Source organism: Schistocerca nitens, chromosome 1 (genome assembly GCF_023898315.1).
Source record: "Schistocerca nitens isolate TAMUIC-IGC-003100 chromosome 1, iqSchNite1.1, whole genome shotgun sequence".
In the NCBI taxonomy this organism is placed as follows: domain Eukaryota; kingdom Metazoa; phylum Arthropoda; class Insecta; order Orthoptera; family Acrididae; genus Schistocerca; species Schistocerca nitens.
Genome location: NC_064614.1, coordinates 1192794299 through 1192821509, shown reverse-complemented (window position 1 = coordinate 1192821509; position 27211 = coordinate 1192794299). Strand labels below are relative to the sequence as shown.

General features: G+C 44.5%; 1 protein-coding gene across 1 annotated transcript in view; it reads left to right on the top strand.

Moving 5' to 3' along the window:
• Window positions 1–27211, top strand: part of LOC126233427 (uncharacterized) — a 511079-nt gene that overhangs the window by 389798 nt on the left and 94070 nt on the right. Inside the window, exon 10 of the mRNA XM_049942864.1 lies at window positions 11666–11790. Within this exon, the coding sequence (XP_049798821.1) occupies window positions 11666–11790 (125 nt within the window). The remainder of the gene's footprint in view (window positions 1–11665; window positions 11791–27211) is intronic.

Below are 27211 nucleotides of genomic sequence, written 5' to 3'. Positions count from 1 at the left end.
TACAGTTGCGTGAGGCTGGGTCACTTAATTTAAAATATCGAAACATTACCTAAAATAAGCATCGTATGAAAATGTTCTCGAAAATCAAATGGTCGAACATTAAAGTGGTTCACGACGTACTAAGAGCCATCATACTTTAATTGGTGTTTCTGACAGTTAATCGGTCTCAACGTCGGTCTTTTAAAATGGAATGCTCCATTAGTAATAATATCGCTGATTCTACTTTTTACAAAATTACGAACAGCTTACTTTCATCAGAATTTTATGAATGATACTAGGTGGAAGAGCTCTCTCTCTCTCTCTCTCTCTCTCTCTCTCTCTCTCTCTCTCGCCCCCTCTCTCTCTTTAAGTTATTGGCTTTCATAACTTTCCCATTCAGACAGCTGATCACAGAAAATGTCGTTTTGACATTTCATGGGGTAGACTCTATTTAAGATGTACTCTGGTACAATGTAAAACAGAGTTAACGCAGGACTGATTAAACATAAAATAAGATTTACAACCAGAGAATACGAAAACAAGCAAAATAAACGTACATGGAACACAGGATACACACTAGTAGTATATTATGAATCCTACTGCTAACAAAATAAGAAATGTTCAATCGTCTTTGGCATATATCTGGAATATTCTCAATTCAGTCCACATTAATGAATATATATCTGCGAGTGTCACTCCACTATTTTTGCAAAAATACAGTTTTCATTCTGCATGTGTGAAAGTTTTACAGTGTGTAGATACATCCTTCCCGCTTGTTTTCAAACTCAGTTCAACCTGTTCCCGTGAGTGGGGCCGTCACAGCATGTCTTCAAGATGGCTGCTACACTTGACGGTCGTCAGAAGCAACGTGCTGTCATAGAATTCTTTTGTTGTGAAGACGAGACAGTGGGAAACATCCATAAGAGGTTGAAAAAGGTGTATGGAGATGCTGCTGTCGATCGCAGTACAGTTAGTCGATGGGCAAGCAGGTTACGTGATGAAAGTGGGCACGGCAATATTGAGGATTGTCCTCGCAGCGGCAGGCCTCGTACTGCACACACTCCAGACAATGTGCAGACAGTTAACGAATTGGTGACTGCTGACACACGCATCACAGTGAACGAATTGTCACGCTACGTTGGGATAGGGGAAGGAAGTGTTTGCAGAATACTGAAAGTGTTGGCGTTAACAAAGGTTTGTGCAAGGTGGGTTCCCAGGATGTTGACACTGGCTCACAAAGAAACAAGAAAAGCGGTAGGCAGCCAACTTTTGGAAAAGTACGAGAATGGTGGAGATGAATTTCTTGGAAGAATTGTGGAAGGTGATGAAACATGGCTCCATCATTATTCACCAGAGACAAAGAGACAATCAGTGGAGTGGCATCATGCAAATTCACCCAAGAAAAAAAATCAGAACCACACCTTGTGCTGAAAAAGTTATGGCTACGGTGTTTTTCGATTCCGAAGGACTCTTGCTTGTGGACATCATGCCAAGTGGAACCACCATAAATTTTGATGCATATGTGACGACACTGAAGAAACTTCAAGCTCGATTGAGTCGTGTTCGACCACATCGGTGAAAGCAGGATATTTTGCTGTTGCACGACAATGCACGGCCACATGTCAGTCAAAAAACCATGGAAGAGATCAGAAAACTTGGATGGACAACACTGAAACACCCGCCTTACAGTCCTGATCTGGCTCCATGTGACTATCATCTCTTTGGGAAACTGAAAGACTCTCTTCGTGGAACAAGGTTTGAAGATGTTGACTCCCTTGTGCACGCTGCCAAACAGAGGCTTTAACAGGTTGGTCCAGAATTTTACCGTGCGGTTATACAGGCGCTGGTTCCAAGATGGCGAAAGGCAGTTGAGAGGGATGGAAATTAAGTGGAGAAATTTAAATATTGTTTCTAAAGGATGTATCCACACACTGTAAAACTTTCAAACATGTACAATAAAAGATGGATTTTTTAAAAAAATTGTGAATTTCTTTTCGAGTGATCCTCGTAAATTAACAACAAAATGTTCTTCGTACGTCCTGTGAGACTTGTTTTAAAAGTTGTGGATCGAGAACTGAATATTTGTGTAGGTCTGTAAGTACCATCTAGACAGAAAGGAGAACAGTTTAGAAGAACCAGAATTGTGTTTTGCAGCCACACTTACAGTTACAAGTTGCAAGAGCTGGATTTGCCTCCCATTCTGCTGCCCGTTCCTCATTGTCGTTATAGTCCATTCTACGTTTCATCACTAGGTCTCGAGATTCCCCATGCATTTTTGTCGGACTACTAGCCTGTCTCCTCTGGTTTTTGCGTAATTGTTCATCTAAAATTTTAAAAACCTAAATCAGTTTCATACTCCTAAAAACTGTATGACACTGGCAGTGTACCTTCCATTCCACCTTCGTGAGTAATATTTATACAAACTCTATCTCTGAATTTCGAATTTTTGCATCAGTTCACTCACTGTCTAATGAACGAGTAATACCTGCTGTCTTGCAGCCGGCACGCAATTACGCTGGGAAGGTTGCCTACCAGGTAGGCGCTATACCTCATGCTGTGCTTGAATAACGTACGCTTATGTTTGTGTTGTTGTTGTGGTCTTCAGTCCTGAGATTGGTTTGATGCAGCTCTCCATGCTACTCTTCCTGTGTAAGCTTCTTCATCTCCCAGTACCTACTGCAACGTACATCCTTCTGAATCTGCTTAATGTATTCATCTCTTGGTCTCCCTCTACGATTTTTACCCTCCACGCTGCCCTCCAGTGCTAAATTTGTGATCCCTTGATGCCTCAAAACATGTCCTACCAACCGATCCCTTCTCCTAGTCAAGTTGTGCCACAAACTTCTCTTCTCCCCAATCCTATTCAATACCTCCTCATTAGTTACGTGATCTACCCACCTTATCTTCAGCATTCTTCTGTAGCACCACATTTCGAAAGCTTCTATTCTCTTCTTGTCCAAACTGGTTATCGTCCATGTTTCACTTCCATACATGGCTACACTCCATACAAATACTTTCAGAAACGACTTCCTGACACTTAAATCTATACTCGATGTTAACAAATTTCTCTTCTTCAGAAACGATTTCCTTGCCATTGCCAGTCTACATTTTATATCCTCTCTACTTCGACCATCATCAGTTATTTTACTCCCTAAATAGCAAAACTCCTTTACTACTTTAAGTGTCTCATTTCCTAATCTAATTCCGGCAGCATCACCCGATTTAATTTGACTACATTCGATTATCCTCGTTTTGCTTTTGTTGATGTTCATCTTATATCCTCCTTTCAAGACACTGTCATTCCGTTCAACTGCTCTTCCAAGTCCTTTGCTGTCTTTGACAGAATTACAATGACATCGGCGAACCTCAAAGTTTTTACTTCTTCTCCATGAATTTTAATACCTACTCCGAATTTTTCTTTTGTTTCCTTTACTGCTTGCTCAATATACAGATTGAATAACATCGAGGAGAGGCTACAACCCTGTCTCACTCCTTTCCCAACCACTGCTTCCCTTTCATGCCCCTGGACTCTTATAACTACCATCTGGTTTCTGTACAAATTGTAAATAGCCTTTCGCTCCCTGTATTTTACCCCTGCCACCTTCAGAATTTGAAAGAGAGTATTCCAGTTAACGTTGTCAAAAGCTTTCTCTAAGTCTACAAATGCTAGAAACTTAGGTTTGCCTTTTCTTAATCTTTCTTCTAAGATAAGTCGTAAGGTTAGTATTGCCTCACGTGTTCTAACATTTCTACGGAATCCAAACTGATCTTCCCCGAGGTCCGCTTCTACCAGTTTTTCCATTCGTCTGTAAAGATGTTATGTTAGACATGTGCTTTAATCAAGCTTATTTATATTTTGCGTTATTTGTAGTGTTCTTTTTCTTAGGGCGTTCTGTATACGCATTGACAACTGCTAGATATGTGATCATGTGAAGGGTAAACATTCTGTGTTAGCCGTTTCCGGCAATGTCTTGTTACTATTTTTCAGGCCTAGTGTACCTCAGTACATTGAATTACCTGGCAGGCAACACTGACGTTTTGCATTCAGAAGTCGCTGTTTCAGTTCCTGGCGTGGGCAACACCTCCAAATGTCTAAAGAATGCAAGAACTACTCCTTTTTGGATCACTGTATCTTATTTTTCCTCAATGGTTTAAGTTTTTAGCCAGTGAGAAAGGCTGCATTTCCATGATGCAAACATGGAGACATGACTCTTCGGGATGACATTTGCATCGTTTTCAGTGTAGTCACATCCGCACATAGAAATCGGAGCCTTATAGAGCACGCTTTTTTAATTGCAAGTATAGTTGCACGACCAAAGCACTCTTCATTACTATTCTTAGACTTCACTTAACAGTTGTTGACGTGAGGAAAAGCAGTAACCTCAGCGCTAGATCGATGAACAAGCCAGACTTCCAGCACAATTACCATTGTTAGCCGAGTGGTGTGACTCAGCAGCAGAATAATGAACTGTGTTCGGAGAACTGCTGTCTGAATCGAAGCGCCATCACCCTCGTTCAGCCTTCTATACGTTCCGTGACCCTCTGAAAGGTCAACGAGTGCTTAATTCGTAGTATGAAGTTGGTTGATATTTCTGCACGCATGCTCCTGAAATAGAGGATGGAGCGATACATTCTGCAAATAAATGTAGGAAATTACTTTTCTTGGAAAAAGGAAGTAGTTTTTCCTTGGATTTAATGCATTTGGTCTAGTGAGATTCAAATTCCTTTCATTAATTCATAAAAGAAATTATTCTTCATGAAGAAAGTAAGAGAATGTACAGTGGTGTCAGAGAAATGTGGCGATACAATTCGAGGGGTTGTAGAGAGTGTCTTGAGGAACAAATGGAGGATAGGAGCCCATGTCAGGAAACCTCATGCAACAACAGTACTGAGCGTCCAAGTTATAGGTGCTGGCGCCTGCAACAAGGCCAACCCTTCGGCAGCAAATGTGACTTTCTATGCTGAAGGACCATATACAAAACGTCTCGCAATGTTGTTTGTTATTCAGTGATCGCGACTGATTGCCACTGTCGCCAGTGGAGAAGCTAGCTACTGCATAGACCGGTCTTGTCTCCTATGAATGCGATGCTCTCCTACCTCGGTGGATGATGGTTTCGGTCACGGGTTTCTATCCTCAGTTCTCATGGAACTCTCTAAAATCTCCATCGTTTTACGTTATGCAGCAGTCTATCTATAACTTCGACGCGCTGTAGCGTCGCATATACTCGATTTGTTCCTCAAGACGTCCTCTACAACTCCTTCAAGTTCGTCGCAACGTTTCTGGGACACCTTGTAGAAATCGAATACAGAGGTTAAAAGAATGTAGAATAAAATAAATTATTCCTCAGCATAACATCCTTTGGGCTTAATGCATTTAGTGTAATGAAAGTCAAATTTCTTTCGTTCATTCACGAAAGAGATTTATTACTAACTCATTTATAGCACAGACGCTCTCTTTACTCAACGGCGGGTTCCCAACATTTTAGTTTGTTTACGTTCGATAGCAAAAAGGCAGCATGCTGTCAAGTAGTGTGGGTGAGAAATTATTCCGACTGTTACGGCTTCAGTTTTTTCCATTTGATCGGCAGATGTTTGAGCAGGCATGGTGCTCTGCTGAAACGGATTTGTTTTTCGTGTTATCTTTATGATTTCTACTTTAACTTACTGTGCACAATGATGGATGATTATTACGTAAAATGACTCGCTTCCTGTACTGCCATAAAGCAAATAACTAGTCACAATGTATGATTCGTAAAAGACAGAAGCCATCACATTTAATCTTACAAAACTACTCTCGGTTCCATTTTTAGACTCACTTTTCCTTTGCAGCCAACTGTTTGTCTGTGAAATGTAATGATGGTTACAGTTGTGTTCTGTAGACAAATAATTGAGGAAATTCTTCCCATAGGAAATCCGGGGACACAGCAGATCCAAAGTGTCTTTGGTGTGAACTGCAGTGTGGGATCTTGCATCTGGCTAGAATACGACATTGGTTGCCTGATCATGAAAGATGTAACAGGATTACACTTCTTGCCAGATGTTGACGAGTATTCAGCTTTCCTTCAAAGATTACTATACCAGTCCTGTTCTCATATCGAACAGATCACCACTGCAGAAATGGGAGACGCGTAGATCTCGATAATCGCTGCTTCGTATGAGCTTTCGCCAGGTCGTCTTCTAAAACACTGGCGTCGATCGGACGACCACAAATCCACGGTCCAGTCACGTTAATGTGACCACCAGTCAAAAATCAGAATAAGCAGACGCCGAAACCTATACTTCAACGTTCTGTAGCGTCATCGGATGATGTTTCCGGACACGGGTTTCTATCTTCTATGTCTTCCTCAAGACAATCTCTACAACTCCTCGAAGTTTGTCACATTTGTGGAATGCTCTGTACAGCACGGCTATTGATATTTATAATCACTGTAATAATTTTAACACAAGAAAGGAAGGTGTCAAATTAGACTACTGACCATTAAAATTGCTACACCAAGAAGAAATGCAGATGATAAACGGGTATTCATTGGACAATTATATTATACTAGAACTGACATGTGGTTACATTTTCACCCAATTTGGGTGCATAGATCATGAGATATCAGTAACCAGAACAACCACCTCTGGCCGTAATAACGGCCTTGATAACGCCTGGGAATTGTGTCAGAGCTTGGATGGCGTGTACAGGTACAACTGCCCATGCAACTTCAACACGACACCACGGTTCATCAAGAGTAGCGACTGGCGTATTGTGACGAGTCAGTTGCTCGGCCACCATTGACCAGACGTTTGCAGTTGGTGAGAGATCTGGAGAATGTACTGGCCACGGCTGCAGTCGAACATTTTCTGTATCCAGAAAGGGCCGTACAGGACCTGCAACATGCGGTCGTGCATTATCCTGCTGAAATGTAGGGTTTCGCAAGGATCAAATGAAGGGTAGAGCCACGGATGGTAACACATCTGAAATGTAACGTCCACTGTTCAAAGTGCCGAGACGTGTAATCAATGGCACCCCATACCATCACGCCGGGTGATACGCCAGTATGGCGATGACGAATACACGCTTCCAATGTGCGTTAACCGCGATGACGCCAAACACGGATTCGACCATCATGATGCTGTAAACCGAACCTGGTTTCATCCGAAAAAATGACATTTTGCCATCGCGATGACGCCAAACACGGATTCGACCATCATGATGCTGTAAACCGAACCTGGTTTCATCCGAAAAAATGACATTTTGCCATTCGTGCACCCAGGTTCGTCGTTGAGTACACCATCACATGCGCTCCTGTCTGTGATGCAGCGTCAAGGGTAACCGCAGCCATGGTCTCCGAGCTGATAGTCCATGCTGCTGGAAACGTCGTCGAATTGTTCGTGCAGATGGTTGTTGTCTTGCAAACGTCCCCATCTGTTGACTCAGGGATCGAGACGTGGCTGCACGATCCGTTACAGCCATGCGGATACGATGCCTATCATCTCGACTGCTAGTGATACGAGGCCGTTGGGATCCAGCACGGCGTTCCGCATTACACTCCTGAACCCACAGATTCCATATCCTGCTAACAGTCATTGGATCTCGACCAACGCGAGCAGCAATGTCGCGGTACGATAAACCGCAATCGCGATAGGCTACAATCCGACCTTTATCAAAGTCGGAAACGTGATGGTACGTATTTCTCCTCCTTACACGAGGCATCACAACAACGTTTAACCAGGCAACGCCGGTCAACTGCTGTTTGTGTATGAGAAATCGGTTGGAAACGTTCCTCATGTCAGCACGTTGTGGGTGTCACCACCGGCGCCAACCTTGTGTGAATGCTCTGAAAAGCTAATCATTTGCATATCACAGCATCTTCTTCTTGTCGGTTAAATTTCGCGTCTGTAGCACGTCACCTTCGTGGTGTAGCAATTTTAATGGCCAGTAGTGTAGATAAAATTTGATGTCAACTGTCCATCGACAAAATAACAATCGATTACTTGTAATCGAGCGTGTTGACAATGCCAGAGATAGTCTCGTAGCGGAAAAGTGATGGCTTGGGATGCCCTCTACACTGCCTATACGAGGTCTGTTCAAAAAATTCCGGAACATTCGTAATTTCCCGCCAATGGTGTGTTGGAGCGAAATGTGGTTTGCGTCTTTGGACACTCCTGTGTTTAATGTGTAACTGCCGGAAGTTTCATTGTTGTATGTCTGTTAGTTGTTGATCAGTGCTGTATTGTGTAGAACATTGCGTCGCACAGTTAGCGAATTTCTAGATGGCAAAGTTAGAGGAGCAACGCATCTGCATTAAATTTTGCGCGTAACTCAAGAAAACCTTTGCAGCGACATATCAAATAATGCAGGAAGCCTTCGGTGATGAATGATAAGCCGTACTCGGAGTTACGATTGGTTCACACGTTTTAAAAATGGCCGAGGGAAGTTAAAGATGACCCCCGTTCAGGACGACCTTCGACGTCCACCGACGACGCTCATGTCAGGAACATTAACGAAATTGTGCATGCCAGTCGAAGAGTGACTGTCCGAGAGACTGCAGAAGAATGTAACATCTCAGTTGGATCATATCATGAAATCCTGACACAGCATCTTGGAATGCATCGTGATGCCGCCATGTTCGTCCCACGGCTTACGAGTCAAGACCAGAAATAGCTTCGCCTCGCAATCTGTTAAAAGCTTTTGGATCACACAAATGAGAACGAGATGCTCCTTAAGAGAATCGTATCTAGTGGTGAGACGTAGATCTACGGTTATGATGTTGAGGGGAAGGTTTTATCATCGCATTGGGTCGGGAGAGGTTCCTCGAAACTAAAAAAAGCTCGTCAGGTCAGGCCAAATGTTAAAGCCATGCTCACAGTTTTCTTTGACTTTGAAGGATTAGTTCATCATGGATTCGTCTCACAGGGACAAACTGTTTATCGATGGTACTATCGGGATGTGTTGCAACACCTGAGAGAAAATATGAGAAGGAAACGGCCTGAAATATGGCGAGATAATTCACGGCTCTTGCATCACGATAACACATTCGCACGTTCATCGCTGCTGGTGCGTAACTACTGCACAAAAAACGAAATCACTGTACTGGCTCATCATCTATACTCTCCAGACCTGGCCCTGCAGACTTTTTTTATTTCCAGAGCTGAGAACCCTGTTGAAAGGACGAAGATTTGCAACGATAGAAGAGGTAAAAGGAAACACGCAGACGGCGCTTCGCGCGAACCAGCAAAGGGCGTACCAAGACTGCTTCCGAAAGTCGAAACTGCGTTGAGAGTGGTGTATCAATTGTGGAGGAAAGTATTTTGAAGGAGACCATGCACAATAATTAAAAGGTACGCCTAGAAAAATTTTATGGACAAAGTTCCGAAATTTTTTGAACAGACCTCTATGTTGGCGCTCGCTTGAGTTCTAACTGCAATTCGCCGCTTCACCTCCGAGGATGCCTCTCGCAGCTGGAGACAAAACGTTAGGGGAAACTATACGTGTCGACCATGGCCTGTCAGCCCGTAAGTTTTAAGTGAAGTTAATAGCGGCCGTGAAAGCCTACATTGTGTTATCGCTGGAGTGTCAGTTTGCTAGCGTTCTTTCAACGTGTTAATGGTCTAACACTCTCAGATTCCCTCAGTTTATGATCGAGCGCGGTAGGATTGCTTTTATATGACTACTGTCGAGCCATCTTCGTCTTCGTCGAACCAGAGCTAGCATCCCCACCTGTAATTATATCGACGTTGATGGGATATTAAACCCTAAATTACGAGTGCGGGTATACAAGATTCAGAAGGTTACAATTTCATCAATAGTGCCGTAACAAAGAGCTCCTGTCGTCGTCATTACGGCTGAGCTTATCATATAATTACAAGCTCGGATGGCATTTTCATCCAAAGGGACCACAAGATAAGAATAATGTTAACTGCTTTCTAAATTTTCAATTACGTTTAATTTTTATAGCTCTATGTATGACGGACGATGATGTTTTTTTCTGCTCCTTTATTCCATCAATCAACAGCGACAGGAGGGAGGAAGACCGCACAAAGGCTACTTACTACTTGTGGGTTTCGAACTACGACATGAAAATTAGTAAACCTCTTGTTACCTTCGCTACATTCCAGTGCTCAAAATTAGGGAAAGATTGAAAAACTGGTTGTGTTGCATGTAAAATAAAACGATTAGTGCTTTAGTATTTTAGATATGCACTACTCAAATGCAGTGACCATTACTACGTTTCATTCGCTTCTCCTGTGCTTACACAGATGCCAGCCTTCACGGGGCATCTAAAAATGATTCATGGGTTTGCAGATAACATTTAATTTTTTTAGAACTGTGCATCATGTGAAACTATTGACGCTTAACATAAAGAAATATTTTCATATTAAAAACGTACTTGACTATAGGGCTTTTGAAACTGTAATTCTCACATCGATCCAAGGTGGTGAAATGTTTCTGAACAAGCTTAAAAAATTAAGTTAGTTGATCTCAGCTGTCCCATCTTGTTGCTCCTGCTACTCTTGACTGGTGTTTGCAGTTTTTGTTAAATAATAATTCTCTTTACTGAGAACCTTGTTGTATGATTTATTGGCTAAGACACGTTCTTATGCAGTGCTTTTCGCAACTAAGAAGCAGCTGACTGACAGCTACATATATCTCCGAAAGTGTACAAAATTCCATTATTAGAGATTTTTTTCATTTCTCTAAAACGTGTACGATGATTCATAGTAATAGGTAAGCGAAACGTCAATTTAACGTAATTCTGCCGACACATGATAATCCCCCCCGTGGCGTTGTTGGCCTCCATGGAAGTGGAATACTGCCATTGAAGCTACTATACTCACATATTCAACAGCAGGAGATCTCTGTTATATCTCATATATAGTGACCCTCAACTTCAAGTCAATTCAATTCCCAGTTAATGGTTCGTTGGCAATAACAATGAACAAGGCTAAAGGAGAGAGCGGAGAATATGGACAAAGAGTGAGGGTTTGGGGAGGAGATGGACATGGAGAAGGAATAGTTAGAGAGGAGAAAATGGACAGATAGAGGGGGAGGAGGTGACGGACAGAGAGAGAGAGAGAGAGAGAGAGAGAGAGAGAGAGAGAGAGAGAGAGATTAGAACTTATATCCACTTCCTAATTATACTTAGGAATTTTGAAGCTTTGCTCAGTTCTCAAGTCTATTACATATCAGGTCACGTGCCTACGTGGGTTCTTTTTTCAGCAAGACAGTGCACTACCCCTCCATCTCTGAATTATGTCAGAGAGGTTGTAGGAATATTTCACGGATGCGACTGATCTCACCCCATACGTTTTGGGCATTATCTAGAGTATTTTGCTCGCTTTTGACTCGGATCACACCAATATGCGAGACTCGTAGACGACGGTTGTGTGGTCAGTGGTCAGGATGGCTCCCAAACACTTCCGACGTCCCGTGGACTCCGCGTCAAGAGCCACAACTGTTATCCTCGCGTAATAGACGCAGCGCCTGAAGATAGTTCGGCAATGAAAATTTCTTCAACCAAATGAATACTGACTGGCTACAACTGGATGAAGCGCCACGAAGTTTTAAAATATACTCGGAAGCTAGCTCGGAAGAAATAACCTATCAGAGGATTCGAGTTTTCAAAGCGAACAAACTTTTTGGACACGACAGATATTTGGGTAAGGCTGTAAGGCACCATGAACGATGCTGGTGTTGCAGGTGATCCAGCGCCGTGGGGACTACGGAGACAGCCCTCTCAACTTCACCCGCACGTGGGACGAGTATCGTCACGGATTTGGCGACCTGGACAAGGAGTTCTGGTTCGGCAACGACTTCCTGCACAGGTGAGCCAGCGTCCAACCTCTTTCTAAGACACCGCTCTCAAGTCGACACTCCTGTTTCGCTTGTGCATTGTGCATTTTTATTGTAGTTTTATTATTATTACTCCACATACAGTGGTACAATAATATTATTCATTCGCCATTTGATCATTGTATACACTGACTGTGTCAGCTTACGATGGGTAGCGTTGGGAATGCGGGAGGACAGCGTAGTTTATCTTCAGTCAGAAAGATTCCCAACAATTAGTAATAAAGTCATATATTTTTAAATATGAAGGCGTACTCAACTGAAATGAAGCTTCTTCTTGTGAAATGTCCAGCACAATTATTACAAGTCCTCTAAAATACTAGTATTCCAGCCATTGTGCTTCTGGGTGATACCTACGGTAGAGTCCAGCCCTGGCCTACGATGTCTACGGAGCCTACGTCTCGAAGACGGCGGACGAGCAGTGCGGCCCGTAGACTCGGCGGTAACTGCACACTGCATGATTCCACGCACTTAAGAAAACTGTCTTCCGTAGCTCAGTACTCCGGTATTTAACGAGGCATCGACCAATCGCTGTCCACACACGTGATGCGGATGGCTTGGCAGCTGCGGCCTCTGGCGGACATCAGTATAATTCTGTTATAACCATGAATAAAACAACAAATATATCACCGTTCCACGGTTTATTGACACAACACTAATACAATAATTCTGTTACCAAGCGCCAAGTTGAGGATGAGCACTTTATGGAAAATTATATAAGTTGATGGTGGTTATACCAATGTGCAGGAAGTGCAAGTGAAATGCCGAGCTCCGGCGGCAATCACAAGTTCGTTGACATATTAAGCCTAGTGAACATTAAAGTCCAAGTTCTAGTATAGCATTGGGATTCTACACTACTGGCCATTAAAATTGCTACACCAGGAACACGACGTGCTACAGACGCGAAATTTAACCGACAGGAAGAAGATGCTGTAATATGCAAATGATTAGATTTTCAGAGCATTCACACAAGGTTGTCGCCGGTGGCGACACCTACAACGTGCTGACATGAGGAAAGTTTCCAACCGATTTCTCATACACAAACAGCAGTTGATTGGCTTTGCCTGATGAAACGTTGTTGTGATGCCTCATGTAAGGAGGAGAAATGCGTACCATCACGTTTCCGACTTTGATAAAGGTCGGTTTGTAGCTTATCGCGATTGCGGTTTATCGTATCACGACATTGCTGCTCGCGTTGGTCGAGATCCAATGACTGTTAGCAGGATATGGAATCTGTGGGTTCAGGAGTGTAATGCGGAACGCCGTGCTGGATCCCAACGGCCTCGTATCACTAGCAGTCGAGATGATAGGCATATTTTCCGCATGGCTGTAACGGATCGTGCAGCCACGTCTCGATCCCTGAGTCAACAGATGGGAACATTTGCAAGACAACAACCATCTGCACGAACAGTTCGACGACGTTTGCAGCATGATGGACTATCAGCTCGGAGACCATGGCTGCGGTTACTCTTGACGCTACACCACAGACAGGAGCACCTGCGATGGTGTACTCAACGACGAACCTGGGTGCACGAATGGCAGAACGTCATTTTTTAGTATGAATCCAGGTTCTGTTTACAGCATCATGATGGTCGCATCCGTGTTTGGCGACATCGCGGTGAACGCACATTGGAAGCTTGTATTCGTCATCGCAGTACTGGCGTATCACCCGGCGTGATGATATGGGGTGCCATTGGTTACACGTCTCGGTCACCTCTTGCTCGCACTGACGGCAGTTTGAACAGTGGACGTTACATTTCCGATATGTTACCACCCGTGGGCCTACCCTTCATTCGATCCCTGCGAAACCCTACATTTCAGCAGGATAATGCACGACCGCATCTTGCATGTCCTGTACGGGCCTTTCTGGATACAGAAAATGTTCGACTGCTGCCCTGGCCAGCACATTCTCCCGATCTCTCACCGATTGAAAACGTCTGGTCAGTGGTGGCCGAGCAGCTGGCTCGTCACAATACGCCAGTCACTACTCTTGATGAACTGTGGTGTCGTGTTGAAGCTGCATGGGCAGCTGTACCTGTACACGCCATCCAAGCTCAGTTTGACTCAATTCCCAGGCGTATCAAGGCCATTATTACTGCCAGAGGTGGTTGTTCTGGGTATACTGATATCTCAGGATCTATGCACCCAAATTGCGTGAAAATGTAATCACATGTCAGTTCTAGTATAATATATTTGTCCAATGAATACCCGTTTATCATCCGCATTTCTTCTTGGTGTAGCAATGTTAATGGCCAGTAGTGTGAGTCCAGAACGGAGCCGATTCGACATCGAACAGAAGGTCCACCGCAGCGTAGTTGTGAAGTAGAACGTAGCACGGTGAGGACTGGCTTTTAGGCATCAGTAGCGGCGTTAAATAAGGCTCCATAGTTACTGGAGCCAGCGGCTGGGGATGTATATTCTGGGCGGCCAGTAAATGAGTGTTATGGGAGGCCAATCGCTGTGTTTTGAGGCGCCTTCGATGTTAGCGGCGGGCCGCCCACGGAGAAGCGCGACCAATGATGAGTTCCTCGACTGCGTCTAATGGAGCGCGCCGCTGCTCGGTGCAGAGATTTAATGGTGGTGGATACCACAAGTTCGTACTGACAACCCACGTAGCTGCTGCGCTACGCGTGTTTCGAGCGCGGCTTTCGGTTGTGGTGCGGTACTCTCTGGAGTCGTAAGCACCGTCACTGCTATGGCCGCACGACATTTTTATAATATGTATGATCCACACAGCATTCCTCATGAAACAGTCTACTTTGAAAAACGTATCGAAATCCCTACAGTTCTTCCTGAGATTACCCATAACATACAGACAGAAAAACGCGCTGGTGGGCCTTAACATATTAGCATACACAGATATGGGCAAGTCACTTCTGAAGAGGTGTAACGTTCCCAGAATGTAAATAATATAACATAAACCAAATCTATATCTTGATGTACAATAAAAATGAAAATCTTATGTTGACTTCTTCCAGATGCTATGGAAACTACTAGATACTAGTTTGTTTTTCTGCTCTCTCTCTCTCTCTCTCTCTCTCTCTCTCTCTCTCTCCTAATGTACTAAAGTATGTTTTTATTCTTCATTTCTCCATTGCATTGAGTATTATTGTAGGTTTATGTATTACACTTTACTGATATAGCTCCTTTTTTCGGGTTTCTCTACAAAAATTATTCGCACTTCCAGTTTTGCACTTGTGAAATTAAGTGATTAATGCTGAAAGATCCCTAAATGGTATCGGGTAATACATACCTTCATATATGTACAATCCTGAACGAATTAAAATTTCAAATTTTTAAACTTCCCTGTTGAGAACCATTTGGCTTCCTCTCACTACACATTTATTTGAATTTTAAATCATCATTTTGCAAAAAGTACTTTCTCCCAGAACATTGCTCCATACCGTAACAGCCACTGCACGTTTTCGTAGTAAGGAGAAGGTAGTGTTTGAATATTACAGCAGTCCCTAACCATTCTTAAAACATAACAAAATTTACTTAGTCTTTTGGTAAACAGTTCAACTTGTTTTTCCTATTTTAAATGATAATCTAACCACACTCCTAGAAACCATGTGGAAGATGTTTGTTGAATGCTGTAGAACTTTAATTCAAGGATTTTATTGCCTCTAGACTTTGTACTTACATTTTCCACTCTAATCAATACTATTCGCTTCTCATTAACACCATGTAGTCGTCTCTAGACGATATTTCTGCCGTTTATCTCTTCTGCTGTTAACGGGGTTCAATGTGGCCTTTAATTAAATGGCTAGTATTATTTGCGAACAACACTAGGTGATATATTTTGTAACGAAAACAATGCGGAGTACCTAAATCTGACACATAACAGTTTCTCTTTAAGTCTCAGCTGCCCGTGAACTTACTGACTGCGATGATGTCAAAAGTATCCCAAGCTTTAAATCGACCTACAAAATTTTGCTAATGAGACCAGTTTCCTTACACCTCCATTACGTCTGTGAAATATTATTCCTCTGCTCGAAATGATGATAGCTTTTACAAGAATAAGTGTAGCATGTCACTGTCTGTGTAACGGGTGGCCGCGGTGGCCGAGCGGTTCTAGGCGCTTCAGTCTGGAACCACGCAGGTGTTACGGTCGCAGGTTCGAATCCTGCCTCGGGCATGGATGTGTGTGATGTCCTTAGGTTAGTTAGGTTTAAGTAGTTCTACGTTCTAGGGGACTGATGACTTCAGAGTTAAGTCCTATAGTGCTCAGAGTAATTTGAACCATTTTGTGTAACGGTTCCGTTAAATAAACGTAAAATTTTGTCAGTGAAATTTAGGCGCAAATTGTCTATAAACGCAATGTCAAAAGGCCATGCATTGTGGCTGCACTTATCTAGTACAACGTATCAGGAAAGTTTGTTCATATTGTACAATTAGTTGCGGTTATTTCTGTTTGTATTTTATTTTGTTTACGTGGTTCAACACTCAGTTTCTGGGAACAGCTATCCGGAGATAAAATTCTTTGTAAACTTTCCTTGGTTGACGTCGTTATTGGGTTATGGTCCACTCAAGATACTTTACGTCGAGGCATTCATTTTCTGTCACTACAGATGTAATGAGTACCTCCTAAGCTGATATGCAGTTATGTCTAATTTCCTGCATAACGCACTGCAGAGTGTAACGTCGTTGAACTTTATTTCTTGAAGAAAAATTCTATGACTGGTTTTCACACTGATTGTTGCCATCCACAAGACCACTGACCACCCCTATATTTAGGCGTTGTTGTCCTTTCCGTCAGTGACTTGCACTCTTTTGTCATTAGCAGTCGGCGTGTTCGCTGCAGTTCCTCAGCATCGGCATTGTACCGGTTGACTACAGCAAAAGAATAACTTGATATTGGGACACCGTAAACTTTGGTGGGTTTGACTATACTCTTAGAGTTCTGGGTGGATTTCAGGATCTTCCAAAAATTTCTCAGGCAGCTCTTTAGCTCTTTCTTCACCTGTGATTACGAGCTCCGCCCACCTAAATCCGCCATCGTGGAGGCTTAGGAGCGATACAGCATTCAGCTCGTCGCGGTCCATACACCTCACACGAATATGACTCGTAAACGACCGCTTAATAATGATATCTCTCTTAACAAAAAATAAACATCTGTGTGTGACCTGTTGTCACTCAGTTGCTGAGGTCCTAGAACATTCAGGGAGGGCAATAGCCGCTGGAACAAATTAAAGGATGTCGCTTCCCTGCGTCGAACATGGGCTGCTAGCCGCTGCTGTTTATGATGATGAAATAGGCGTGGTCAGCGTTTGAGCTGTCCATTCGGGGTGTTAATGGCTTTCCAAACCGAACCTCTCACACAACTAATGCGTAACGCTGGACATAAAAAGGAAGGGAGGAAGATATGAGTTGAGCTTCCCATGAGCAACAAGATCACGCAGCAGCACTTAACGTCGGAGCTGGACGGTGGAGTTCATTTGAATCCCACTGGCAACTCTAGTTCACAGAACTCGTGGTGCAGCAGTTGGCTTGAACAGGATTCAGTTCAATGAAATCGATTCGTGCCACTGCCAATATGTTCCATTTGACAAGTTCCCGGCCATTTCTCTCTCCAGCGAGCTAACCCCCCTATCTCAAATGAAGTCTGTGCAAACGCCACGTTCCCTCCACATTTATTTAATTATGTACATCCTTGTAGCCTTAGCCAGATCCAGTCACGTCTGCAAGTCTGATCTCGTCTATCTGTATGCGCCAGTGTTCTTCATATTATACACTCCTGCAAATTGAAATAAGAACACCGTGAATTCATTGTCCCAGGAAGGGGAAACTTTATTGACACATTCCTGGGGTCAGATACATCATATGATCACACTGACAGAACCACAGGCACATAGACACAGGCAACAGAGCATGCACAATGTCGGCACTAGTACAGTGTATATCCACCTTTCGCAGCAATGCAGGCTGCTATTCTCCCATGGAGACGATCGTAGAGATGCTGGATGTAGTCCTGTGGAACGGCTTGCCATGCCATTTCCACCTGGCGCCTCAGTTGGACCAGCGTTCGTGCTGGACGTGCAGACCGCGTGAGACGACGCTTCATCCAGTTCCAAACATGCTCAATGGGGGACAGATCCGATCTTGCTGGCCAGGGTAGTTGACTTACACCTTCTAGAGCACGTTCGGTGGCACGGGATACATGCGGACGTGCATTGTCCTGTTGGAACAGCAAGTTCCCTTGCCGGTCTAGGAATGGTGGAACGATGGGTTCGATGACGGTTTGGATGTACCGTGCACTATTCAGTGTCCCCTCGACGATCACCAGTGGTGTACGGCCAGTGTAGGAGATCGCTCCCCACACCATGATGCCGGGTGTTGGCCTTGTGTGCCTCGGTCGTATGCAGTCCTGATTGTGGCGCTCACCTGCACGGCGCCAAACACGCATACGACCATCATTGGCACCAAGGCAGAAGCGACTCTCATCGCTGAAGACGACACGTCTCCATTCGTCCCTCCATTCACGCCTGTCGCGACACCACTGGAGGCGGGCTGCACGATGTTGGGGCGTGAGCGGAAGACGGCCTAACGGTGTGCGGGACCGTAGCCCAGCTTCATGGAGACGGTTGCGAATGGTCCTCGCCGATACCCCAGGAGCAACAGTGTCCCTAATTTGCTGGGAAGTGGCGGTGCGGTCCCCTACGGCACTGCGTAGGATCCTACGGTCTTGGCGTGCATCCGTGCGTCGCTGCGGTCCGGTCCCAGGTCGACGGGCACGTGCACCTTTCGCCAACCACTGGCGACAACATCGATGTACTGTGGAGACCTCACGCCCCACGTGTTGAGCAATTCGGCGGTACGTCCACCCGGCCTCCCGCATGCCCACTATACGCCCTCGCTCAAAGTCCGTCAACTGCACATACGGTTCACGTCCACGCTGTCGCGGCATGCTACCAGTGTTAAAGACTGCGATGGAGCTCCGTATGCCACGGCAAACTGGCTGACACTGACGGCGGCGGTGCACAAATGCTGCGCAGCTAGCGCCATTCGACGGCCAACACCGCGGTTTCTGGTGTGTCCGCTGTGCCGTGCGTGTGATCATTGCTTGTACAGCCCTCTCGCAGTGTCCGGAGCAAGTATGGTGGGTCTGACACACCGGTGTCAATGTGTTCTTTTTTCCATTTCCAGGAGTGTATATAGCTGTTTCGCTGAGCGAATCTCGAAAATGTGATGCCTTATTTGAACAGACTGATTTTGGAAACCAGTTATGGTTGGAACATGTTCTTGCTAATCACATTTCTGGAAACAACGAACGATAAGGTAGTGTCAAAGGAATATTTCCTCTTTTCGCTGTATATTATTATTATTATTGTTTGCGTCGAGACCTTTTATGGTCAAGCAAAGCATTCTGCCTCATTTGAGTGTTCCTTCTGATCTTCCACGATTCTCTCATTTTTTCTCCATGGAGTCTCCTCCTATCTTCAGTCCACTTCGTCCCTGGTTTCTTTGGGACTTCATTCTCTGACCTCACATTCCACTTGTGTGTCTTGTCCCTGTATACATTTCTGTCTTCAATTTCTATTGGATCGATTTTTGCTGCTTCTAGGTCCAGTTTCACTTGTGTGATCCATGTTATTGTTGATTTGGCCCCTTGTATGTATGTTACAATTCTCTTTGGTGAGTCGTTTTGGTGATAGCCTGATGATTTGCTCACAGAACTTCAACCTTCTTTTTCTGACATCTGCTGCTGTGAAACTTCCTGGCAGATTAAAACTGTGCCCCGGACCGCGACTCGAACTCGGGACCTTTGGCTTTCGCGGGCAAGTGCTCTACCAACTGGGCTACCCAAGCACGACTCACACCCCGTCCTCACAGCTTTAATTCCGCCAGTACCTCGACTCCTACCTTCCAAACTTCTCAGATGCTCTCCTGCGAACCTTGCAGAACTAGTACTCCTGGGTAGCTCAGTTGGTAGAGCACTTCTCATTCTGGCAATGGAAGGCGGTTCCATTATTTTCGTCTTGGAGACGATATCAGCGATATACTGAACAGTTCCCATTCAGTCAGTTTGTGCGGCAGTAATCGGAAACAGATCTTCCGTTTACTCTAATCTTTCCGAACGAGGCGGTTAACACTGTCCTTGCTAATGCCCAAACCCTCCCATATTCATATCAGAGGCATTCAAATATTTCGTGTCGGTATCTGCCACACATGGTTGATATTATCTGAAGTTATGTTTGTTGAGAGCTAATGTGAAACGTCTTTGACGAATAATTTCTCGGTCGAACCATGCTTTTTTTGTGAATATCACACTATAACCACAGCACCGGTCTCCGACTGATTATTTCTAACGTGTGAAGCCAGTCTTTAGTTGCCAATGACCTGATAACAAGAGAGAGAAGAGCAGCGGAAAGGGATCAGAGCTTCTTCTTGTTCTGCAAGTGAGAAACTCCCCTTAAAACGTGCAAGAATCTGCAGTAATCAACGGCATGGGGATGCATTAAGAAATTCGAAGAAACTACTGCATTAATGACAAGGAAAGTGTATTCACTGTTTTCCTAGACCCCAAATGTTGAAGCAACCATGGGAAAACGACTGAAAACCCACAAAAGGGTAACACTCTACGAGACGGAGCGTGAATGTCAGACGTCTTGGGTGTAGTAGTGAAGCTAGAGAACTTGGAAAGGGAAATGCAAAGGCTCAATCCAGATACAGTGGGAGTCAGTGAAGTGAAATACACTCCTGGAAATGGAAAAAAGAACACATTGACACAGGTGTGTCAGACCCACCATACTTGCTCCGGACACTGCGAGAGGGCTGTACAAGCAATGATCACACGCACGGCACAGCGGATACACCAGGACCCGCGGTGTTGGCCGTCGAATGGCGCTAGCTGCGCAGCATTTGTGCACCGCCGCCGTCAGTGTCAGCCAGTTTGCCGTGGCATACGGAGCTCCATCGCAGTCTTTAACACTGGTAGCATGCCGCGACAGCGTGGACGTGAACCGTATGTGCAGTTGACGGACTTTGAGCGAGGGCGTATAGTGGGCATGCGGGAGGCCGGGTGGACGTACCGCCGAATTGCTCAACACGTGGGGCGTGAGGTCTCCACAGTACATCGATGTTGTCGCCAGTGGTCGGCGGAAGGTGCACGTGCCCGTCGACCTGGGACCGGACCGCAGCGACGCACGGATGCACGCCAAGACCGTAGGATCCTACGCAGTGCCGTAGGGGACCGCACCGCCACTTCCCAGCAAATTAGGAACACTGTTGCTCCTGGGGTATCGGCGAGGACCATTCGCAACCGTCTCCATGAAGCTGGGCTACGGTCCCGCACACCGTTAGGCCGTCTTCCGCTCACGCCCCAACATCGTGCAGCCCGCCTCCAGTGGTGTCGCGACAGGCGTGAATGGAGGGACGAATGGAGACGTGTCGTCTTCAGCGATGAGAGTCGCTTCTGCCTTGGTGCCAATGATGGTCGTATGCGTGTTTGGCGCCGTGCAGGTGAGCGCCACAATCAGGACTGCATACGACCGAGGCACACAGGGCCAACACCCGGCATCATGGTGTGGGGAGCGATCTCCTACACTGGCCGTACACCACTGGTGATCGTCGAGGGGACACTGAATAGTGCACGGTACATCCAAACCGTCATCGAACCCATCGTTCCACCATTCCTAGACCGGCAAGGGAACTTGCTGTTCCAACAGGACAATGCACATCCGCATGTATCCCGTGCCACCCAACGTGCTCTAGAAGGTGTAAGTCAACTACCCTGGCCAGCAAGATCTCCGCATCTGTCCCCCATTGAGCATGTTTGGGACTGGATGAAGCGTCGTCTCACGCGGTCTGCACGTCCAGCACGAACGCTGGTCCAACTGAGGCGCCAGGTGGAAATGGCATGGCAAGCCGTTCCACAGGACTACATCCAGCATCTCTACGATCGTCTCCATGGGAGAATAGCAGCCTGCATTGCTGCGAAAGGTGGATATACACTGTACTAGTGCCGACATTGTGCATGCTCTGTTGCCTGTGTCTATGTGCCTGTGGTTCTGTCAGTGTGATCATGTGATGTATCTGACCCCAGGAATGTGTTAATAAAGTTTCCCCTTCCTGGGACAATGAATTCACGGTGTTCTTATTTCAATTTCCAGGAGTGTAGAAAGTAGATTAGTATTTTTGCTCAGGCGAATGTAGGATAATATCAACAGTAGCAGAAAATGGTATAACGGGAGTAGGATTAGTTACGAATAGGAATATATGGGGAGTGTTACTTAGAACTGTTCCGTTACATGATAATTCTTATTAGAATTGATAGCAGATCGACGCCAACGACAACACATTATTTACACATGCCGCCTGTGTAAGCAGAACATGAAAATCTAGAAAGATTTGTGAGAACACTGAACGGTACTTCAGTAAGCAAAGGGAGACGACATTCTAATAATCACGGTAGACTGGAACGCTGTATTAGGTGAAGGAATGTAAGGTAGAGTTATGAGATTATATGGGCTCAGAAGTAGGAGCGAGAAGCGAAAAAGATTTCTTTAGCTCTGCAGCAAATTTCAGCTAATAATAACAAACACGCTGTTGAAATTCAGTACAGTGGTAGGCATGCTTCGAAAAGAAATAGTTACAGGAGAAGATGCTAACTGGATTCCATCGTGATGAAACAGAGATACCGAAACCCGATATTGATTATGAGTCATACCGAGGAATGCACACGGACTCAGATTACCATTGATGAAGAGTAAGACAATCGTCACGATGTATCAACATACAAGAAAAAGTGGGACACTGAGGTACTGAGCAACGGCGGCGTGCGTTAGAAGATGTGTAAGACTGTAAATTCTGCAATAATGGATATTTCCATAAAGGGTAGTCACGGAAGCTGGATACACAGATATAGGTATAAGAAAGGCAACTGTGAAGAAATTATTGCATCGGAGGAAAAATTTCAAGTGGTCTGTGAAAGAAGGAAATACAAAAATATTTAGGAATGGAGAGGAATCCAACATTGTACGTCCCTTAGAAACTGAATAAATAAAATCGGCAAGGAGGCTAAATCGAAGTGATTGTGAACATTTGTAAATAAATACAATAAGAAATTGTCCTATATTTCGATGTTATTTGTCGTAGCTCAGCTGTTCCATTATTTATATACTGAACCTAGCTGTGTTCAATTTACATGCTGTGAGTACTTCTTTCAAATACGCGATTAATATTACTGTGATATTGAGACTATAACCCAATATATACAAAAAGAGTTTCCCACAAGGTATTGTTGCAAGATTTTTGAAATTCTCATAAAACAGATAGACGCTACAGTTGAAGATGGCTAATATGTAGTATTGCAAGAACCGAAAGATTACCATAAGAACACAAGACCAAGAGAGAAGTCCTCGGATTAAAAGGGGCGCCCGTCAAGAATGTAGTCTTTGTCCTGTACTGTTTAGCCTGTATATCAAAGAATTAATGACTAAAATAAAAGAAAGTTTCAGAATTGGAACTACGAGGGTAAGTGAATTATTATCCGCAAAGTAGTTATAAAATATTATTGTAATCAAATAGGAACAAGAACATCATTTTTCGACATAGTCTCCTTGCGTTTCAACGCACTTGGTCCATCGTTGTACAAGCTTCCTGATGCCCTCATAAAAGAAGGTTCTCGGTTGAGCTGCGAGCCAGGAATGCACCGCTTCTTTCACTGCTTCGTCCGAGGCAAATGGACGGTCCCTTAATGCCTGTTTGGGCGGACCAAACAAGGGATAGTCAGTAGGGGCAAGATCGGCACTATATGGAGGATGATCCAGTACTTCAAATTTGAGTTTCTGGAGCGTTCAGCAGTGTGGGCAGCAGTATGCGGACGGGCATTGTCGTGCAACACAACACCTTTTGACAGCAATCCTCGGCGTTTGCTTCGAACTGCAGGCTTCAGCCTGGCAGCAAGCATCTCACTGTAACGTACACTATTTATTGTTCTGGCCCTTTTCCCATAATGTTGCAGTGCCGAACCTTGTGCGTGCAAAAAAACCGTAAGAGTCAGTTTTCCTGCGGACGGTCGGGTCTTGAACTTTTTCTTGCACGGCGAATTTGGATGTTACTGCGGCTCATAATGATGGATCCATGTTTCGTCAACAGTAATGATCCTGTCTAAGAAGTTGTCCCCTTCGTTACCATAGCGATCCAAATGTTTCATGCAGATTTCCAAGCGCGTTTGTTTGTGCAACTGTGTGAGTTGTTTTGGGACCCCATCTTGCACAAACCTTATGAAACCCAAGTCTGTTGTGGATGATTTCGTAGGCAGAACCGTGAATAATTTGCATACGACGTACCACTTTGTCAATAGTTAATCGTCTGTCCAAGAGAATAATTTCACGTGAGTGCTCAATGGTTTCTTCATTTGTGGCAGTAAACGGTCGTCCGGCTCCTTCATCGAGCGTAACACTTGTGCGACCATTTTGGAATTTTTCAATCCATTCGTAGACCCTCCGTTGTGGCAAAACACTATTCCCGTACTGTGCCGAAAGTCTTCGATGAATTTCGGCCCCCTGATACCCCTTCCGACCACAAAAAACGGATCACTGAACGTCGCTCTTCTTTGGTGGAAATAGACAGCGGAGCAGCCATGATTAACAGCACGGCAGCGATAACGAAACTAACCTAGCAGCTTGAAAATTGCAGAGATTTAACAACAAATAAACAAAGCATGCGTCGCCAGCGAAAAACGACAGTACTACCAAAATAAACAAAAATATAATTAAATTGCCGATAATAATTGAGTTAACCTCGTATTTGGGCTTGAAACTGGAATTATTTGGAATTGAAATCGTAATTAAAATCGAAGGTGAAAAAATATAAGTCAAAGACACGCTGATGAATTGCTATCCTGTGTGAAAATGAAGAAAAGTTAAAGAACCTGTTGAACGGAATGAACAGTCTGCTCATTACAGAATACAGACCGAAATTATTGCAGTACAAGACGAATGTAACTAAGAACAGGAAATATGAGATTAGAGATAAAATAATCATGAAAACTGGAAATCACTTAGTTGACGAATCGAAGGAAATCTTCCGAACGAGGTGGCACAGTGGTTAGCACACTGGACTCTCACGTTCGGTTGGACGGCGGTTCAGATCTGCGTCCGGACGTCCAGATTTCGCTTTTCCTTCATTTGCCTGATTCGCTCCAGGGATGTGCACGGCTGGTTTCTATGAAAGGACGCTGCCGATTACCTTTCGTAACTCTTGATGACCTCCCTGTTGACGGGACGTTAAACTCTAACCTTACTTCGTTCCTTCCTTTGACTGAAATGTGCTACCTTGGAAGGAAAATGTCGTATCTCGGAGAAAGGAAGGTAGGCTTGCGAAGTAGACTGGGGCAGGAAAATAGAACATCCGTCAGCGAAGGTAGATTACTGCTGCCTGAATCTGAGGATGGAATTTCTGAGAAAGAACATCTGTAACACGTTATGGCACGACAGTGAATCACGAACTGTGATCAAAATCAGAAAAGAAGAGAAAGGAAGCGTTTGAGAAGTGGCGTTCAGAGAGGAATTCTTGGTTCTACCGTCGAGGAAAGGAATATTTGGAAGAAACTAACTAGCTAGAAGGGACAAGATGGAAGGACGTGGTTTAAGACATCGAGGAATAACTTCTACGGTACTAGAGGGAAATTGTACTGGGTGAAAACTGTTGGGAAGGACAGAGATTGGAATAAACACAACAAGTAATTGAGGACTTTCGGTGTGGTAAAGCTACTGCCTCCGTTCGAAAAACCATTAAGACTCTGTTACTTTCTTCCGTCACCTCACAGAAGAAATGTTGTGACCACACAAAGCTACAATCGTCAGCCCTTGCCTTCCGGTTCTTTGATTGCTCGGTGACTCATGAAATATTGGTTTACTTTCTTACATTAATGAATAAAAGATTCGCTTAACTTTGACACACGTCTTTGCCACAGGAGTACCGGATGATTAACAACTGTCACTGACTTGCAGAGCATCACTTGATGCACTGGTTAACAAACTCTTCTCTTGAGATACAATGAATAAAGAAAAGTGTGAAGTTATTCACATGAGTACTAAAAGAAATCAGCTAAATTTCGGTTACACGATAAATCACACAAACCTGAAGGCTGTAAATTCATCTAAATACTTAGGGATTACAATTACAAATAACCCAAATAACCTAAATTGGAACGATCACATAGATAATATTGTGGGTAGAGCAAACCAAAGATTCATTGGCAGAACACTTAGAAGGTGCAACAGGCCTACTAAAGAAACTACTTACACCACGCTTGTCCGCCCTATTCTGGAGTATTGCTGTGCGGTGTAGGATCCGCATCAGCTGGGATTGGCGGATGACATCGAAAAAGTATATGGAAGGGCAGATCGTTTTGTATTATCGCGAACTAGGGGAGATAGTGTCACAGACATGACGTGAATTGGAGTGGCAATCATTAAAACAAAGGAGTTTTTCCTTGCGACGGGATCTTCTCATGAAATTTCAATCACCAGTTTTCTCCTCCGACTGCGAAAACATTCTGTTGGCAGCCACCTACATAGGGAGAAATGATCATCACGATAAAATAAGAGAAATCAGGGCTCGCACAGAAAACTTTAAGTGCTCGTTTTTCCCGCCTGCCGTTAGAGAGTGGAACGGTAGAGACACAGCTTGTAGATGGTTCATTGAACCCTCTCCAGGCACTTTATTGTGAATAGCAGAGTAATCACGTGGATGTAGATGTACTAAAGTTCATCAGAAACTGTAACAACTCGTTGGTCCTACACTATGATGCTGACTCCTTCAGGTGAGGTCATGAACTGGGCTCAAGCTATTGCATGCTCGATACTAAATTGAGCTCTGGTGTGAGGACACTGCTGTGCTGAAAGGGAAGGCATGGTTTCAGAAGCACTTCTCATACGTCATTGCGGACTACAGCGAAACCCCGCTAACGTCTGCGGTATTGATGTGTGTTGCCACGATCTCTGGACGATACCTCAGGAGCTACAAAAAACTCGTGTAAATTTTGTAGTGGACTGTTAAGGCAGCCAGTCCACAGTGAAGTAGCCGAAAGGGCACGCGTCAACTCACGCCGTCTGGCGTTAAGTCTGGAACAGGATACGTGATGAATGTGATAAAGAAAAGAACGTAGCTACTAGAACACTTAACTTTTATATCGTCCTTTGGTATACAGCATTCTTGATGATACAAGTGAGACTATCTTGAGATACATGCAACGTTACAAATGGTTAATGACGCCTTGCTAGGTCGTAGCCATTAACTTAGCTGAAGGCTATTCTAACTGTCTCTCGGCAAATGAGAGAAAGGCTTCGTCAGTGTAGTCGCTAGCAATGTCGTCGTACAACTGGGGCGAGTGCTAGTACGTCTCTCGAGACCTGCCTTGTGGTGGCGCTCGGTCTGCGATCCTGA